Raw genomic sequence first — 20,050 nt, 5'->3', positions numbered from 1 at the left:
CGTATTAGATGGGGGTCTGTGGTCTAATTTATGACAGTTTAGGGGTCCTTGATGTGAAAAAGTTTGAGAATCACTGGCGTAAGACACAACAGCTTCCACTTGAGAAAGCACTGCAGCAACCGCACACCTCACCTCACATAACAGCATGCACAGAGAGAGAGAGAGAAAGAGAGAGAGAGAGAGAGAGAGAGAGAGAGAGGGAGAGGGAGAGAGAGAGAGAGAGGTGGGCGGGGTGAGAGAGGGAGGGTGGGACTTTAGAGGGGTAACAAACGCCCCCCTATGATACTTTAATATCCAATTAGCTCCAAGCAGACGCAGGCAGGCATCAGCACAGGGACAAGTTGACGGCAACAACACGCAGTTCATTCATTTTTACACCGGCAGGCATGCTTCATGGAGCCATCAGCACTCCTCTTGCCGCCTGGACACAGAGTTGTTCCACTTTCCTCTGTCTGCTTCTGAACTTTTCACGGCTGTAACACTATGGACCCGCTGTGGACGGACACCGGCGCTCCGGTACGACATGCAAATACGTACTCTGACGTCGGCGATCATGTGGCTTTTGGCGTAGATCCTCCTTGTGATCGCCAATTTTTTTCCTTTCCTGTCGCCTGTTGTCTGCTCGGCTATTGGACCGCCGTGGGAGTGTTTAAAACAGCCTCGGCTCGTTTTGTCGGGTTAGCAGTCGCTTTGGGATTGTACCGCACTACCTGAGCATCGCGCCAAAACGGTGGGCAGGTAAGAAACGGATCAACTCTTCCTCTGTTTTTCAAACGGCTCCCACCCCCCCTACCCCCCTCCACCCCCTCTTCCTCCTCTTCCTCCTCCTCCTCAAAAGTCCCTCAAGTTAAAACTGCATGTAGTTGTTTGTTTGTGCCTCTCTCATGGCTTGCCCTGCCTTTGCGTGGCTCCCAAACACCCACACGCCTCCGTATAAATATTTTAACTTGTCTAGCCGCATGAACTTTGCCTGCCGCTGCCGTTTACACCTGCCTCCTGAGACAATGTGTCCGCCAAGTTGGTAATTGGACGTTTTTCGCCCCCCCGCGTTTAAGTTTCACTTTGATACATTATCGTGACCGTGGAGGGAGACGGCGGAGAGGAGAAACACCGTGTCTACTTTTCCTCCTCCCCGTGTCGACATAACCAGCAAAACATGGCCGTCCTTTGCCGACATGTTGTTACGTCGATGGCGAGAGGGGGAACATTTGGGGAGAGGGGTTTTTCTTTTTTTTTTTTTCTGCGCCCCTCTGTCACATCTCGGGTTGGCCCGGTGGAAACGGCCGTTCAACTCCGCACCGCCTGCCACCGTCTCCGCTCACAGCTTTCAGCGGCACCGGGGTTTGAGTGCAACTTTGGGAGTCCGACGTTGTTTATAGACTTTGATTTGCGCGACTCCGTGATGTAGGCGTAACGTTACCCCTGGTGATGCCTCCTCCCCTCCCAGACCGCCGCTGTTACTGCATGCAGACAGATGGGCAGACAGTGCCGTAGCACAGGAGCTCACTTCTTCTATCCTCTCATTGCAGTAGGCCTGTAACTGCTGTAAAAAAAAAAAAAAAAAAAAAAAAAAAAGTCAGGCGTGGTCCTTTTTTTTTTATTCAGGATATTAACTTTGGTCGTGAGAGTGCCCCAGACTGTAAATGTAGTCAGACTGTGTGCAGCCATGCTCTGGAGTCAACACAAATGTGTCCTCAGTGCACCCTGTAATACGTTCAGGAGGGATAGTGGTTGTTAATTTCATGGTCTTGCTTCCCTCGTGAAGTCACTGTGTACACAAACAGATATAGAGGACAAGTATTAAGCACAGCGCATGGCATAATAGTAAACACAAAATATATAAACAGATGCATACAGTTCAAATAATTCTGCTTGCTCCCAGGGTAAAGTGAATATCATCTCCTGCTTTGTATTCTCCATCATCATGTGATAATAACAACCACATAACACACACATAATATCATACAGGTATGTTTTAGGTAGACCCTAGGAGACCGTGCTGTAAAGTTTATCCAAGGTCACTGTAAACTGTACATAAAGGAGTCCCCATCTGACTTTGTCTCCTTGCTTTTTAGTATTATGACATTGTTTGGGCAGCATTCACACTCCGTACAACTAAACATTCTCGTTTTTGTTGTAAAACTGCCATACATGTGTCATCTATTGGGCCTGTAATTGTATTCTCACTGCAGGATGGACCCAACGGTTTCGTTTTGATTTTTATTGATGATGATGATAATGATGAAGGAAAAAATAAGGCATGAACGTGACATTTCCGAGAACCGAGACACTCGGGGATGTTAGGCAGGAACACACCGGCTGAATCCCTTCGGCAGTTGCGACTGGATATTGTCTGTGTCAGCGTGGCGGTTGATATTAAAGTAACATTTCATATCTTAACACAGTGCTGATTATAATAAACAGCCCCTGACCCAGATTCACTATGCAGTAACTCAATGCACCTGTTCACTAGGGTGCAGTCTCAGACCTTTGACAGGTGTACACACTCAGTCTCTAAGGGTGGGCCGGTTAATTGAAAAGCATTACTCTCTGTTCTGCATACTGGTTTTCCGAGTAAAGCTGTCAGCCAGTCGTTTGGAATATTGTCGGTATTCACAAATCTCCCTCTGATGAAATATCGAGATCATTAGACAACATCCCCTTCGCACTGGGATGACGTGATGTTTTGTATTTCTAAACATTTCTCTGTTCAGCACTGCTACCCAGATCAGTAAAAGATGTAAGCGATTTTGATCAAAGTGCATTTAACCCCCCTCTTGTCATGCCCGTTACCAGTAATTCCTCTGGGTATAAACTTGGCTTCGCTCACTAAGCCACGCACTCTTGCTCTTTTCCATGTGAAGAGAAATTTGGCTCATGTTTGTTCTTCACATGGGTTCCACTTGTGATCTGCCAAATCAGAGATAATGTTATATAATTTGGAATGACAACCGGCTCGTTTTTTTTTCCTTTTTTTTGTTTCTTTTTTTTTTATCAATGCCTTGAACAATCAAAGCGTATACCTGCCTCTGTTGATCAAAGAAAACCTGTAAATTTCATATCATGCAGTTGTTCGTGTTGTGTAGCAGAACAATGGAGAGAATACAGTTAAATCAGAGGACATGGTTCTTATCTTAGTAATATATATATATGAGACGTATCTAACTTCCCACTGTGATTAACACCAGACTTGTTTTGAATTTAAATGTTTTGTCTCATCTAACAGCGTGTAAATTAAACAGCTACCATCAGAAGGAAGAGGTGAATAAAGGATGACAGTTTCCTGTCCCTGCTGTTGTCTGGTGTCAGGTTTATAGGACAGCATCACTGAATTGTTTTTACAGTTTTGACAGATGCAAGATTAAGTCTGTGTTTAAATATATTTTTGTGGAAATTGTCGTTCTCAGTATTGCTCAAGGGATTAGAGAAATGCACAGATGTCACCGCCCTACCTTGTTGTTCATAACATCAGCGATTGTCACATCATCACTTCACTGTGACTGCAATACAGAGAGAGAGCAGAAAATAATTTGGTTTGTTTACAATGAGGAGTTTGGAAGCTTTTTTTTTTTTTTTTTTTTTTTGATTTATTATTTTTTTTAAAATGACTCAACCTTCAGTGAATTTTTCTGAGTCTTGCCCAACTGTGCCGTGTTTCTCAATACACTGCGACCTCTTAGAATGTCACAGCAAAAACATCCAGCTGTGAGGTGATCTGCTCTATTTGTTCCTAGAGGCGTTTTAGCTGTTACTGTAGTCAGATGGTGGAAAATGAACACGACTCAGTCTGTCACATTTCATTTAAATAGAGAATCGCGAGCGTATCAAGAACGGATGTCGTATTGTGAGGCAAGAATTGAATGAAAACGCAAAGATCTTTTTATTAAATTGATTTAGACTAGCATTTGATCGTTTCAGATCAAAGCCAGAGGCTTAGAATGTTAACGTCAGATTTAATGGTTTATATTTTTCAAAAATCAAACTTCAAGTAACATCAAAGCAAGTTTTTTTTATGTCTGAAAGAGGAGAAACAGTGCAGGATAGTCAATATTATTTGGCACCTGAGATCTGATTGTCAGTCACTGGAACTCACCTGGAACACAAGATTGACATTAACACACATTTTTCTTATAGAGAAATTGTTTTTGTTTTTGTAGTTTTATGAGATTCTATTGCAGTGAAGCCATGTTCCTGTTTTAAACTTTACTCCTTCTTAAGGCTTTCATTTGCATCAGTTTATTGGTCCTCTATTTCTATGTGTTTGTCTTGCACTGACACTTATTTATTCTGTGATATTCAGCTGTTGTTTATAGAGTCCCGTTAGCTGACCTACAGCGGGTTTCAACACATTTTCCACATTCATCAGGAACTTCCGGCATTTCCTGACTGCACATCACACATCCACATCCAGTCCTCAGCTATATAATGGCCGTCCGTTCTCCTGGTGAAAACACTGGAATGGAGGATGGAGGTTGCTGTCATCACGGCCTGTCGTGCTCAGCTTGGCTCTGTGATGACATCACCGACAGCCACGCTCACGCTTTGTTCCAGTGTTTTTTCGGTTCAGGTCCTCTCTGCTGTGCCTCTGCCGGCTTCTCAGACGTGTTGTTAGGTGACTAAGGCAACCACAGAGATGAGCTCATCACCTGTAGGTGGGGCTGAGAGGGAGAGCGTGATGGAGGGAAGTAGGCAATTAGACAGGCAGAGCAGAGGAGTTACATAGGGACAGGAGGAGAGGGGAGAAATGAAATCAACGCTGAATGTGCGAGTACGTGTGATGTCTGAGAGGAAGAGACAATTGAGTGACACAGCACGAGAGTGACGAGACAGGAAGAAAGAAGTGAGAAACTCAGAAGCCCCCCTCATACCCTCACGCACTGTGAACTGTAAAAGCACCTTTCTGTTTTAGTTTCATATCAGTTTTAGGGGTTAAAGGAAGCCGTTTGCTAGCACAGGGGCTAGTTGGATTCCTAGAAATCTTCCCACCACAACTCTAGTGGGAAGTAAACCGGCAACATTTCCAGGTAAAGCTCACAACCTTCTTTCCGTATGATGGGTTTCACATGTCCTCTAAGGAGATCCTCTTTTCTGGTGTTATACTGGAGACGGTGTCGCCAGATAGATCCCTTGGAAATCTTATCGGAAAAATTGCAGACGAATATATAAAGAACTGAAGGTACTTCTGTTGGGACTTTACAGAACTAAAGGTGTCCCGGAGATGTCTGGTGACACAGAGCGAGCCAGAGAGTGACAAAGAAAGAAAGAAGCCACCGGAGGATGTCTAAGCAGTGTGACTAAGAAACAGGAGACAGGTCTAGCAGTGAGAGACTACAAGATGAACATGTGTGTATTTGTGTAAAAAAAAAAACAAAACAGTGCCTCACTGTGGATTTTATTATAGGCTTCACCGCTTCATTGCTGCATTGATTATTACTTAAGCGTATGGGTGCATAGCAATTTGTACAGCAGTGTGCATTTGCATGTCTAAGCATGTATTCATCTCAGCAGCGTACATCATCCTCCAGTCACAGGTCTCATTTCTCAGAACTTGGAACTATTTCTGAGGTTTGTGAATTCAGTTGTCTGGTGAAACTCTGTATCTAATAGTCAGATGTTGGGGGAGAAAAAAAAAAAAAAAGTTGGTTTCCCCTTGCACACAATCAGTGTCTGTATGTCTTGTAGGTCATTCATGCCTCTATGAGCGTGCGTGTAGAGATTGCTCCTCTTCTCCCATCCCACTGTGTCCTCCAAAGCTCAAGTTTGGAAAAGAGGGAGAGAGAGAGAGAGAGAGAGAGACAGCTTACTGAAAGGCCTTCTGCACTGCACCACGTCAGCCACTAGCAGAGCACAGACACGCCCCCTCCTGCCAGCCTGAGACCAATGAGGAGAAGCTGGAGGCAATTCACAAGCCACACCCACTGCAGGGAAGGCAGAGATTGACAGGTGGGAAATGTGGCCGCGTAGGAACACTGACTGATCGCTGAGACTAACAAACACAAAATAAAGAGCTCCAAAGTCTTCAGGTTTTCTCATTTGGACTTTGGGAGACAGCTAAGATATAAATCTTTCTCTCCTACTGATGCTCACACACACATAAAGGACTATAGAACAATGTGAGACCATTTGCAGAGCGTGTGTGGTAATTGTTTGAAATTGTGCACGGTGTATCCCATGCCTCTTGACCTAATTTTCAGGCTGCTGGTTGGGTGCAAGATGACCCTTCCCCTACTCCACTTGTGTCCCAGAGTTGCAGCGTTTGCATTCATTTACCGTAACTAGAAACAGATATTTTCCCCCATCTCACAGAACATTCATGACATTGTGCCCAAACAAAAAGATACCAGAGCGGTTTTAGCAGTGATTTAAGCTCTTGAAACTTGACATTGTGGAGTAGTACAAGGTTTCTGTGGGAGAGTAATGTACTGTTATAAGTGTGGCTGGCTGCCTGTGCGCAAGACCATAAGGGAGAGTGAAAGAGATGAGCACAGAGCTGGACGGGCTGGGGTAGGGGTGAGGTGGAGGGAGGGGGGTGAAAGTGGGACAGCAAAACCGAGTCAAGGGGAGGCCATTATGGAAGCTACATAAAAATGTTTAAGAGGGACAGTTTACCCTGCATTTGCTGTAATGAAACTCTGACGCGCACCCCCATCTGCTTTTCATTCCCGCTCGCCCCTGGACCAAGTGAATGTTCACTGACGTGTTTACCTTCGTCATCGTTATAGGCGGCGCTGTTGAGAGGCTAAATTATCACTGAAAACATTTAACCTTCAACAAAATCATGGTTCTTTTTTTTTAAGGGGGGGGGGGGCTGTAACTACTGGGAAACAGGCTAAGCCTTCAGCAGTTGAAAAGACAGCAACTCCTTATGTAGCCCCATAGTTAGCGACATCCTGACCAGGCTCACTTAAGGTGGACTGACCTTTTTAAGGTGGACAAGCTATTCTCATTTTAGTGACAATCTCAGCTGCTCCTCTGATTTTTTTGCCCAGCACCCAGGGCTGCCCCCCCACTCCCACACCTCTGTCCCGTTGCTGACCCGTAGCCTCCCCAAGCATGATGTCCTAGCGCCACTTCTGGTCATCGGGGTCACTTTGTGTGATGGAGGGACAGCAGCAACTCACAGAACTGAGACAACTGTAGGTGTTCCACAACAGTACGTGCACTGCATATGTGTCAGTTCCTGATGTTCAACAGGCAACGCAAAGTCTGAACCCACTGCAGCTGGACGGATGTGTGTTGCTAGACTGGAAATATTCAGAAAATTGGTTCTGCTACTTATAAAAAAAAAAAAAAAAAATGTTTCAAGCCCTCTGAACACAAGGTTTCTCTGAATTTCTCTTTCAGACATACTAAAATGTTTGTCTGCATGTAGAGGAATAGTCGTGTCATGTTTTCACCAAAAAAAAAGTGCTGTTGAGCTGGATTTTTAACTCCGCTTCTGTCGTGACACTGATTGACCTCTGCAGCGTTTCTGCTCCTGGATACAAGCACGCACACACTCGCGCACACACTTTCTGTTGGTTACATTGTAACCATAGTAACACAACCATCAGCCGCAGAGTGGGTGACACTTGGATATTTTTATAGCTCGCCCTTTGTGTGTGTGTTCGGTGCGGAGACAGGTCCTGCAATGTGAGAGGATTGTGCGTACCGTGTTACGTGAAGCAGATTAAATGGAAGACTGGATCCTTGATCGAATGCACTGTAGCCAGCTCGACAGTTTTTCCATCATTCGCTATATAGGCCACTGTGTCTCTTACGACGTTCAGTCTAGTTTTCTGGGACTTCCATGGAAAAATGAGGCAACTTGTCACAAAAGCTGAGGGGTGTGTGACTTGGCAAAACCCCTCCCGAGTCGCTGCAACTTTTACTAGATTGAATTGAGTAAAAAGTGCTGAAGAAAGTGAGATTTTGCTTTGTACACAATTTACAGCTGCTAAAATTTATGCCAACAGTATAGTTAAGTTATTTTAGAAACTGTTGCCATTAGTTTGTCCATTAGAGAGACCTGACAAGTTATTCTTCAACTGTAAAATATGACACTCGTTATATGTTTTGGCCACAACTCTGAAATAACTACATTTAAAAAATCCTTAGACAAATGTAGATATCGTCATCAGTCTTAAAAAATATAATATCCATCAGGTTATAGCAGCAATATGACCATCTTCATCATTATATCCATGTTTGATCTTTATTTCAGACCAGCAAAAGTATCTCTGCTCTGTTGCCATGCAGAACATACCCGGCACTCAAACACAGTGCAGCACTTTGCTTTGCTCTAGAGGAGCAGCGTGATGAGATTTAAATTAATTCTGCGACGGTCCGAAATTCTACCTCATACACCCTCGCTGGGACACGTCGTATTGATGATGGTGGTGGTGGTGCTTCTCCTCACCCACACAATTCAGACACTCACATTGTCCTTCTCACTGCAGTGGCTGACTTGTGGAACAAGCAGTCAGGAGGGAAACGCACCCAAAACAGCCAGCCAGAGAGAGAGAGAGAGAGAGAGAGAGAAACACACCCCGTACAGCGATGCCAGCAAAGCAGTGTGTGTGCACTCCCTCCCTGTGCAATGTGTTTTTGATATAAACGTGTGATGGAGCTTCAAAGTTTCAGCTAATGTAACAGCAAAGTCAAGTCACTGTTACAGTCCGCGTTTCGGCGGGTGGCTTTGTTTTTTACGATGCCCTCTTGTTGTCTTGCGCTTGTTATTTCAGAGCTAACTGGCAGGTTTGCACTTCATGCATGGCTTCAAGTGCGGGAGCCGTAGAGGTTGCCATTCATACGCCTTTTGTGTTTGCCATGACTACATGCATGAAGAGTCTGGCACTAAGGTTGACTGTGTTGCAGGATTCATTTCTCCAACCTTCTTCAGCAACAATAAAGATGCAACAGACTCTGCCAGTTGTTGAGCTCAGTCTTTGTTCAGCCTGTCTTGGAAAGAGCATATTGTTTCATATCTCAGGCAGTGTGTGGCCTTGCAGGAGACTCCAGTGCACCTGATCAGTCTGGCTGCCTTTTTAAATAATTTCATATCATTTATATACATGATACAGCTATATGCACTTTATGATGTAGACTTCTGCATGAAACATTAACAAGCCTTAAACCTCACTTATGCGCTTCCCCCTCTTCTCTATCACAGAAAATAGAGCTCTGACCCCTATATACATATTGTGACCCCTCACAGTGTCTCTATACCAATTTTTTGAACCACATATTCATTCATAAAAAATGTTGGTCATTAATAAATGGGTGATTGATCCTTAATAAAGCTTTTAGAGAGCAGAGAGAGTGTCTTTAGGTTTTATATTATTTATTTATGGAGAAAAACATTCACATTCACTATATTATGGTTCTATGTTACATAAAACAGAAAAACATAATGGCCATTGTGATTTATATGAATTTAATTGAATGTAAAGAATGCAACATTTTTGAATGGGGATTTTTTAATACAATTTTTTAAAATTTTTGAATAAATATGGGTCAAATTTTTATCCCAGAACACCCACAAATATGTATCAGCTGCACAAAAATTTTAAAAAAGTTTTCCATTGTATATTTTGGGTGACTTTAGGAAAAGTCACAAAATTTCAGGCTACAATAATGGTGTTTAGAGTGTTTCTGCTGCTCTCAAATGTAGAAATTGGTCAAATTTGAGCTGAACAGTGGGTAAGTGTTAACTTCTGACCACAGGGATCCGTAAACAAAGTTGTTTCCCAGTAAATTGCTCACTTCAAATATATAAAATTCAGGTGCTGAGAAGTTGGCATGTACGGTAACGGTAATTTTGTTCACATCTGGAGCAGAAAGCCCCATGACACAGCTTTTCTGATTCCAGTTTTTGTTAGCAGAATCTGAGCCATCTTTTTTTTATTTTTTTTTATCCTGTTACGTTTAAATTACGTTAATGATACCCAGAAATAGGATCGCAGTGGAGTGTGCTGCTGTGACTCATCTGTTCAGTGTCGTTCTCTTCTCACAGCCGTTTGGATAGATCTCCTTCCTATAGCACCACTACAGTATGTTTCTGTTGCATTATATCACCCGTCGGTCTTCATACATTGGACAGGCTCAGTGGTACAGAGGATTTGTATTGATTTCCTTGCGTTCTCTCCAATATGTATGCCAGTGTGTAGTCTAAACTGATTACTGCCAGGGCTGATAAATGTATTTGCTGCCTGGCAGCATTAAAGGTAACTCCTTTAGAAAGATGGCTCCACTAATATAATGCACCAATCAGACAGACACACAGCCAGACAACAGGCAAGTACAGACAGACGGGCAGGCAAGGGGCTGCCAGGCTGACTATTCATACAAGTTTAATGAGCATCCAGACAGTAGGGAGTTATGGCTCCAGCACGGAGCTCCCTCTGCACACACAAGCCAACTGGCTGACGAGGTTAGACACACTAACGAACAGGTGGTCGACTCACTGTTTTACCCGGGTTACCAAAGCAGCCAAGTTTGAGTGCAAAGTCTACATTAATTAACATTTTTTTGTGTTTGAAATTAAGTAAAATTTACTATGCGGAAAGCTCAAACGGTTGGCTGGCAGTCTGACACATTAGTTTAAGCACATTTCTTTCACTTCTACAGCTGAGATGTTCACAGCCAAGCAGCTCAGAGCAGAAATAATTCTTCTCTCAAGGACACCAAATGTGTGCTCTTTAGTTCACGAGACCGGAACCTATTATTGAGGTTATTATAAAGGTATTATCCAAGTTATGTTGATAAAGTTGAATTGCTGCTACACATTACCATGGTTATTAAAGATAGTGTTAGTTCATTCAGGAGAAAGATTGTTGATGTTTGAATTAAACACCCAAACAAATGCACCCCTCCTGTCGTGCTCCTTCAGGAGCTCTGTCCCCCAAAGTCATGGACAGGCATTGCCAAGGCAACAACCAAAAGAGAAATGTGGTGGAATCCAGAGCGATGCGTGAGCTGTAGAGTCACTTCTGTTCCTCTGAACAGAAAATAAAATTTCATTTCATTTGAGCACAGCAGTCCGTCCGCACTCTCCGCCTCTCTGCAGCCTTCCCACTTCTCAATTGACCGTTCAGCGTCTCTGAGCGTCCACAGAAGGACAGCGGTTGGACAAACTGCCTTCACCAGGCTGACTGACAGCAGAAATGTACTGATCCAAAATAGTTTGCATGTCCGGCTCCATAGCTCCACTGATACAGTTGATAAGTTCAACACATAAACAGAGAGAAATTAGTGTGATTTTTAAACAGCTGCCTGCTCAGACTATGCCTCACTAAACGTGACAGAAATAGACTCAGAGTGTAAAAAAACACTTTCTGTGTGAAATGGTCATGGCCTCTCTCCAGTTCGCCAGTCTTCCCTCACCATTCAGTGGTTGCTGGGGACGGGAAACTGTCATGTCCTCACACAGACAGCTGCTCTGATTTGACTTCCCCCTGTCCTGTGCACGAACGCCCTCTGCTGATTGGCTGGAATAGTATTGTGTGGCACAGTCCAAGCCACTTTGTTTGTTTTTCCCATTTATAGAGCCAGCGCTTCCTGTGAAGATTTTTTTTTTAATGTGCACACACAGAACAGACAGCTAGCAGACTATGAGGAGATATTTGCTGAATTTGACAAAAAAGTGTATTGAACAATCTTTCTCCAGAATCACTGACTCTACCTTTAATCAGCCTCACAGTCTGTACCAGTGCTTTTTCCATTATGGTGGCCGGTGCTCCCAAGCAGCCAGCAGTCAAGGCAGCAAGAGAGCAGCCCCTCCCTCCTCCGCTGGAAATGATAGAGTGGAGAGAGGAAGAGGCTGTTGGTGCCAGTGTATCCTCAGTGTTCAGCACTCTTTACACAGGCTTTTCTCTTTGTTTCAGTCAGCCGGCGCACACGAGTTCAACTCAACTGCTACAACTCAAACTGCAGAGCCGTTTGTGTTTATATTGTGTAAGAGATTCCTTTTTCTGAGTCAGCTTCTGCTCAAAATCCCCCATCTCACTTCATCTATAAATGACTCAATAAGCACTTAATTAATATGCAAACTAGAGCCCGACCGATGTTGATTTTTTTTTTAGATGATGATCCCTCAAATGTGATAAAGATATGTAATGGAGGCAGCATATTTTACAGTTAAACTTTATTGACCAAAATGACATCAGTGCAGTGAAACAGTAAACTTAACTAGGAATTTAATAATTATAAATAACTATAATTAAAAAAATACACCTATAGTGATATATCTGGGAAAGGCCAGTATCAGCTGATAACATCAGCCGAGCAAGATATCAGTCAGGCTGTAATGCAAACCAGTGTCTGATGTCCTCCTTGTCCAGAGTTGACAACACCGACTTTATTAAGTTCTGTAGCGGTTGTGTTTACAGCTTACTAATATGGATGTTGCATAAATGGAATTGCTCATCCGCTCTCTGCTCAGCTTGTGTGGGTTCAACACACCAGTGGGAGGTAAAGAGTTCATCTACAGCTTAGCGCTGTCTCTCCGTTTCTGTTCTGCCGCTATCACTCATCAGCACATCTAAAAAGTGTTGAGGCTGTGTCAGCAGTGAGGGAGCAGAAGTTCAGCAGGTCACATAAAGTGGCACTTCAGATGCAGCTGGCAGATGCATCTATCAATCCCTTCTCACCAGATGTTGGCTACATTGCCGGATTTGGGGCAATGGCAGACTCTGAGAGACAGAGTGATAGCGAATGGAAGAGCAAGTGCGCGCACCGGTATGCTGCACAACGCCACCCTGCTTTACACGGTCGTGTTTACATCACGTGTGTGGGTTAGTAGGATAATGAGATAGCTTCACACCTCCTTGTAACCTCTCCCGCTAGCAGGGACATCTTTTCTACATTCTGTCCATGACTAACTAATTATTCTGAGTGGAGTCTTTTCTTCTCCTCATGACTGTTCCTTGACCTTCCCCGTCAACACTCAGTGAGTGAAGCTGAGTATGTACCACTCTGTGCATCCTGCAGGAATGAGATTTTTCAGGCTTTCAAGACACACACCCTGTCAGTAATTTTTGCAAGATTCCCATTTACCAGAGGATTTCATTTTTTTTTTCTGTCTTATCTTGCCGTCCTCTTCACACCAAATACAGTCCCACATGCAGTCGGGTCATCACTGTACAGTCTCTATCAGTAATACGGATGTAGCAGCTACTTGATTACAGCTCTACATCCACAGTTGCTATAGCGACACCATGGTAATGAGTCTGCATTCTAATGATGCCTCAGTGGGTTGTTTGAGGAGTTGAGATATCTCGGGACAATAAGAAGACTAACAAATGACAGCCTTCAAGCCTTGATTTGATTCATGCGTCGCTGCTGGAGAGGTCCAGATTAAATATGTGACACTGATTGCAGAGTATAGTCCAAACCTGCCGAGCCGAGGTCTTACTCCTCGCATACTAACTGCTGTCCCACCCTTTTGCACTGTAACTTGGTTTAAAATATGAGTTTGATCAGACTGTTAAATAGCGTTGGTGTTTGGTGGGGTTAAACCAATTTCTTCTGTCAATATTTACTCATAAGCATAACATATTTAAGTAGCGTTCTATAGAGGAGATTTTAAATTGGAAGGACTTTCCCTTGCCCTCTTTGCTGACTTGGTTTTATGGAACCTCATTATGTCCTGATAAAAGAGCACCATCGCCGCATCGACTTATTTGATTTTTTACTCATGTGAATATGAGTATGAAGCTTCAGCATGAGTCCAGAATATCAATCGACTGTTTTCAGTCAGATAAGCTTCTCTCTCTCTCTCTCTCTCTTGCTCTCTCTCTCTCTCTCTCTCTCTCTCTCTCTCTCTCTCCCCCTCTCTCTCACTCTCTCTCTCTCTCTCTCTCTCCCTCCCTCTCTCTCTCTCCTCTCATTATAATATTACCCTGGGAAAGTTTCCATTGCTCACTCTCCCTCAGTTTTTCATAACTGCTTTTTCTCGACGGCGGTGTCATCTCACTAAACCCCAAATAAAGCTGCTCTCTGCTTTCAAGATGCTCATCTAACGCTGCTTTGTCTGTGGTTTCTCACTCTGTTCACGCTCTGCAGCATGATCTGATTTATGAAAATAGTCGATATTTCTCAGAACAACTTGTTTTTCTGACAGCTGCAGACCTGTATGCATACTGTGTGTGTTTTTGTAAATGCGTGTAGTGTTAGTGGGCATGATAACATACACACTCAGTGTGTCACTCAAACATTTTTCAGTGTTGGGAGGTTCGTAGCAAATATCAGCTTAAAGGGACACGCCACCAATTTTACAGCAGACATTCAGTTTACACGATAAGTCCAACTCAGCATGCACAGTTATGTACTGTCTTCTGTGACTCTGGAGGGAGAGCATTTAGAGCATTTTGTAGGCAGTGGAGGTCAAATTAAAGGTGCTATTGAGTTGCATTATGGGTATTGTAGTATGTAGTGTGTTTTTTTTATAGCTTGACTCATACTTCTTTAAAATTTGTTTTGGGGGAATGCTATGCCTTCATTATAGAGCCGACGGAAGACACGTGACAGGAAATGATGGGGAGAAAAAAAGAGAGAGAGATGGATGAAGAATGACCTAAAACAAACATAAGCCCAAATTTGGGGGTTTTATGCCTCTGTGCCGATGACATATGTGGCCAGAGGCCTTGTGTTTTCGTGTTGTCCGTCCCGTTCTCATGAACGATATCTCAGGAACACCTTGAGGGAATTTCTTTAAATTTGGCACAAACGTCCCCTTGGACTCAAGCATGAACTGATTTAGATTCTGGTGGTCAAAGGTCAAGGTCACTGTGACTTCACAAAACAAGTTTTTGGCCATAACTCAAGAATTCATGCGTTAATTATGACAAAGTTTCACACAAATGTCTAATAGGATAAAATGAAGTGTTGACATTTTATATCCAAAAGGACAAAGGTCAACTTCACTGTGATATCATGATGTTGCAATAATGCAAAAACACTTTTTTGGCCATTATCCAACGCTATAACTCAGGAACAGAAGGGGAGATTGTGACCATATTTTACATTTGTTCAGATACTGAATTGGTGACACTAATCTTGGATTCCCATCTTGAAACTGTGGTGATTGTTTAGATCTTCTGTGCTGCCGGGTTGAAGATGTGCATGAAGCATCCACGTTATAAAATTTGTAGCTTCAATGCAGAAGCTACAATATCTATAATAGCTACAAAATCCATATCTGAAGCATCTTCTACTGTCATGGCTACAACTTTGTGTTCTGTCAGAATCAGCTTTATTGGCAGAACATGTAAACACATACAAGGAAAATACATCTAACACCTTTTATTACATTCCTTCAGTCTTCACTACAAATATTATATGAGTTTGGACAGACATGGATGTAAACTGTAACTTGACTGGTTGGCGGAGGCATACAACTATGAGGCGATATTTCTAGTTTTAGACTCATCACAGTGTTAAAAGCTTTCTGCTGGTTTGCCAGCAAGTCCATCTATCCACACGCTGCTGCTTCCTTCCACCAGCATGAAACAGAAAAACTCGTAAGGCTTTTTCAGTCCTCCAGTGTCTGATGATTTCATTGTCTAACCCACTGCTATTAGCTTCTAGTTCTTTGTAAGATTCTTGGCTACAAAACATTTTTGTTCAAGCCTATGCTGCACTTTCTTCTCAGCAGCAGTGTTGTGAGTCAGTTGACCACATGTAGACTGTCTGCTATGCTGCACTGTTTGTTTGTTTGTCAGCCTTCTTTGACCTTTTTTCATCACTGAGACATTTTTGCCCGCTGGCAGCAGTTGGCTCTACCTTTTTTTTGTGTTGTGGCTCTCTGCAGATACAATGGGACACTGCTGAGCTTAAATAAACCATCAGGTTGTAGTTCTTCACACACTCAAACCAGCCTGTTCTGTACCTGCAGTATTAACTATTCAAAGGCACTTGAAAGGGGTATCTATTTTTCTTTACCAATGTTTAGATTTTTTGCTAGTTCTGGATTTATTTGGTGAAATTAATCAAAGATTATTGTTTTTACATGGATTTGTGTACAATAATTACATACATGGTACAAAATATTGAGTCCATCTGTATTCCTTTGATTTATATTGAGTGACCACGTAAATCCATGTAAGAGCTGTGACCCCTTGCTGGTTTTACTGATTCAATCCACTTCAATCTTAAATGGGAGAAGTAGAAGTCATTAAGGTGAAGGAGCAGAAATTTTAAACAAAATGAAAATAAGAATTATTTTCTGATATTTATAAAAAAATCTTTTTTACTCCTCCTTTCTCCCTTCTAGGTAGTGTCCTGTCATGCATTTCCAGGAGGTCAGCCAGCACTGGAGCTGACACTGTCAGCGAGCCCAGCCTGCATTATACTACAACAGCCCCATCTCTACTAGACCTTCACCTCGCATTGCCCTGTTCTCTCTCCAGCCACTAATCCTGCCCACAGGGGAGGACTTTTCCTCTGACTCCTTGGCTGCTCAGCCCCATCCCAGGAACTGTCCTGTGCTTGCTACCTCTCCTGTTTATAAAAGACAGTCCAGGCTTGTGTCCCAGTACAAGCCAGTGCCCCTGGCTAATCTTTGGCACCTTAGACTGTACTTTTCACTCACTGCTCTGACAGTATTCCTGCATCCTGGGCTCATCAGCCATAGTCTCCTTCACAACATCCCTGGCCGAACAAAAGCACCAAGTGAGGACAGCTGTCCACCGGGACAAACCCATTATCCACCATCATCATGTCCAGTCGGCGGAAGGCTTCCATTCCCTGTATGATCCGACCGGAGCAGACCATGGTTGAGCTGGATGATGAGGCCGAGGAATCGCACAACATGGAGGTACACTTTCATTATGTCTGGGACATTAGAGTTAAATGAATGAGATAGAATACTTAAATTCTAATATTTATTTCTTTTATGGCTTGTTTTCATTTTTTTATATAAATATATATTCTACTTTTTATATATGACAGAATGAATGAATCAATATTTGAACAATTTGTGGGAAGGTGGATTTTTAATGTACAAAATCATGTAAAAAAGTTTCTACCTTGTGATTGTAAGCAATTTTTGTGTGTTATGCCACACCATTTCATTTATCTTCATCCTTTTCTTGTCCTAGGTAACTTAATTGTTGTTGATTTCAGTTTTCCATGGATTCTATGGAATCTCATATGTATTTAATTCATAAAAATAGGGGAACTCGGATATCAGTGTGTGAATAATGCTTCCAGATGTGTCCTTTTTAATCTGAAAACTGCCGTCTTCCTTTGCCAGACAACAACAGAGAATCATACTGAGGAGGGTGCTATGGAGACAGATCTCTCAACAGAGGCAGAACCATCTGTGGACCTGGACCTGACAGGAAAGGCCTCTGACCCCCCTGCAGCTCCAGACAACCCAGTGACTGAGCCACCAGACATTTCCAAGCCTCAGCGGAGGCAGCAGGGGGGCTACGAGTGCAAGTACTGCCCCTTCTCCACACAGAACCTGAACACTTTCAAAGAACACGTAGACGCCAACCACCCTAACGTCATCCTCAACCCCCTGTACCTGTGTGCTGTCTGTAACTTCAACACAAAGAAGTTCGACACTCTGACAGAACACAACGAGAGGTGTCACCCGGGGGAGAGCAACTTTAAATTCAAACGCATCAAAATGAACAATCAGACAATCTTGGAACAGACGATAGAGGGGTGCAGTAACAATGCAGTCATTTACAACACTTCCAGCAACATTTCTGGCAAAGGAGAGGAACTGGGCACTCTGCCACTCAGCAAACCCACCACAGTCAAGATCGGTAAACCAAAAATAATGTCATCGGATAATAAACGGACAGAGTCTCAGTTGGGTAAACTGACCACTGATCTGGCCAAGAAACCAATCACAGCGGTCAATGTGAACGGGACGGTCATCATCCCGGAGTCCACTCTGCTCAAAGCAGACAGCCTTTCTCACATCATGCCTTCACTACAGCGGCCTCTAAACTACACCCAGGTGGGACACAATGGAGGCATTCTTCTTTCATCTACTATTCCTGTGCATATAAAGGAATCATTTTGTGAAATGTGCTTGTTCGTGTTCTTGCCAAGAGAAGATCAATACCACTCTCCAAATATGAGGCTTGAGCTAGCAGGCAGTTAGCTTAGCTTAGCATAAAGGCTGGAACCAGGGGAACGTCTAGCTTGGCTCTGTCCAAAGGTAAAAAAAAAAAAAGATACCCCTACCATTTTTTTGTACAGATTAAACAAACAAGACATTGCATATTAATTAGTGAGCTTTAGATGTGCTAGTAGTAGTAGTAGATTTGTTACCTTTGGACAAAGCCAGGCCAGCCTTCTCCCCTTGCTCCTAATCCTTATGCTAGGCTAAGCTAAGCTAAGCTAGCCGTCTCCTGGCTCTAGCTACATATTTAACGGACAGAAACAAGAGTGGTATAAAAATAAAGCAAATAAGTGTCTTTCCCAAAGTGTCAAACTATTCCTTTACATTATTGCACTCTATTGAAAGTCAGCTTTTAAAAGTGGAAAATTTAGTATTTTCTAAAATTAGCATATATGTATTGTAGGAAATGCATAATTGGAAGCTAATTATATAGTTATTTTCAAGAAATGTCTTTTGGAAATTACAAACCTATTTTAAAAAAAAAAAAGAACTACCTTTTTATTTTATTTTATTTATTTATTTGTTTTTTAATATGTACCATGTGAGACATAATGCATTCCTGTGAACACAGTAACTCAAAACAGTGCCTGTAGAAGTCATTATTTTTCTCTGGGACACAAAAAAACACCATTCATTTGCCATTGCTGACTTTCTTATTCCAGGTGCCGAAGATTGCAGTGCCCCTCAACACAACCAAATACAATCCTTCGCTGGACGACAACCTGACACTCATCTCTTCCTTCAACAAGTTCCCCTACCCAACACAGGCTGAGCTCTCCTGGCTCACTGCTGTCTCAAAACATCCAGAGGAGCAAATCAAAGTTTGGTTCACCACACAGAGGCTCAAACAGGGTATTAGCTGGTCACCTGAGGAGGTAGGAACTGTAGTAATAATAATGTTTTTTTTTTCCTATGTGTTGTTTGGTGTATTTTTTCAGATCTTTTTCTGTCATTCAGTAGCTCAAACAGAGCATCAGCAGGTTTCCCAACAAGTAAGAAATGATAATGGTGATAGAAACTGTGCGTCTAGCACCTTTTTATGTTTGAAATGCTCTTCATTAACTCACATTCAGAATCCAGACACTGAGAATTATTATCCTGAGCTGCATATTAGGTTGGTGAGGAAATGTGCCATACTACATCACTCTAAAGCAACTTATTGCTCAAAGCAGAAGTAGATGAATTGTTTTGTAATAACCACTAATCAGGGAGTAAGCTTTTGTTTGATTACTGATCAAATTATAGATCATTTTCACTTTTCATGTCACTTAACACAAACAACAGACCTGCAATATATAATGAAATAAATATGAGATTACAGTGTAAGACATGATTTACACCATATTGTCCATTTGTAAACATGCAACCTTTTGATTATCAAATGTGACTGAAAATTGTCAGAATGTCAAGAAGCAACAATGCAAAACAATCATCAGGATCATAATATCATTTTATCCAGAATTGTGCAGCTTAGCAGTCATACACACACATTTTTAAACATGCAAGTATAACGAATACTTTTCTCCCATAACAGGTGGAAGAAGCCAGGAAGAAAATGTTCAACGGTACAATCTCCTCTGTGCCTCAGACCTTCACCGTCGTAACTCCTCAGCTCAACTCCCAATCATCCACCAACCCGTCTGCTCCCAATACAGCCTCCAAACACATGCAGTCTGCAGCCTCTGTCCTCCAGTCCCTCCCCTGTCAGCTCCTGGGACAGACCAGCCTGGTGTTGACTCCTGTAGCTAACGGCTCCACTGTCACATGTGCGCCGCTGGCACTCACCGTGGCTAACCAGGTACAAAACCCTGATTCTTGTAGACAACAGAACAAAAAACAACCATTTGGGCATTTATCCAACTGTGGGCCAAGATTAGTTAGTTAGAATCTACAGCCCATCTAGATTAATCTGACCTGGTAAAAAGTCTG

The 20,050-nt window shown here is 42.8% G+C and overlaps 1 protein-coding gene across 3 annotated transcripts in view; it reads left to right on the top strand.

Annotated features, from left to right (window-relative positions):
• The first annotated feature begins 310 nt into the window (after positions 1-310).
• Positions 311-20,050, top strand: part of zhx2a (zinc fingers and homeoboxes 2a) — a 30,159-nt gene continuing 10,419 nt past the window's right edge. For 2 of the 3 annotated variants that reach the window (XM_067602262.1, XM_067602264.1), the window contains exons 1-5: positions 311-738; positions 16,253-16,795; positions 17,234-17,953; positions 18,784-18,996; positions 19,656-19,919. In XM_067602262.1, the coding sequence (XP_067458363.1) occupies positions 16,697-16,795; positions 17,234-17,953; positions 18,784-18,996; positions 19,656-19,919 (1,296 nt within the window). In that variant the 5' untranslated portion in view covers positions 311-738; positions 16,253-16,696. Of the gene's footprint in view, positions 739-5,682; positions 5,944-16,252; positions 16,796-17,233; positions 17,954-18,783; positions 18,997-19,655; positions 19,920-20,050 lie in introns of all 3 variants that reach the window. The other variant, XM_067602263.1, reaches the window with a different exon arrangement.

The sequence above is a fragment of the Thunnus thynnus genome, chromosome 10 (assembly GCF_963924715.1).
Source record: "Thunnus thynnus chromosome 10, fThuThy2.1, whole genome shotgun sequence".
Taxonomy (NCBI): Eukaryota; Metazoa; Chordata; class Actinopteri; order Scombriformes; family Scombridae; genus Thunnus; species Thunnus thynnus.
This window is presented reverse-complemented; position numbering and strand designations above follow the sequence as displayed.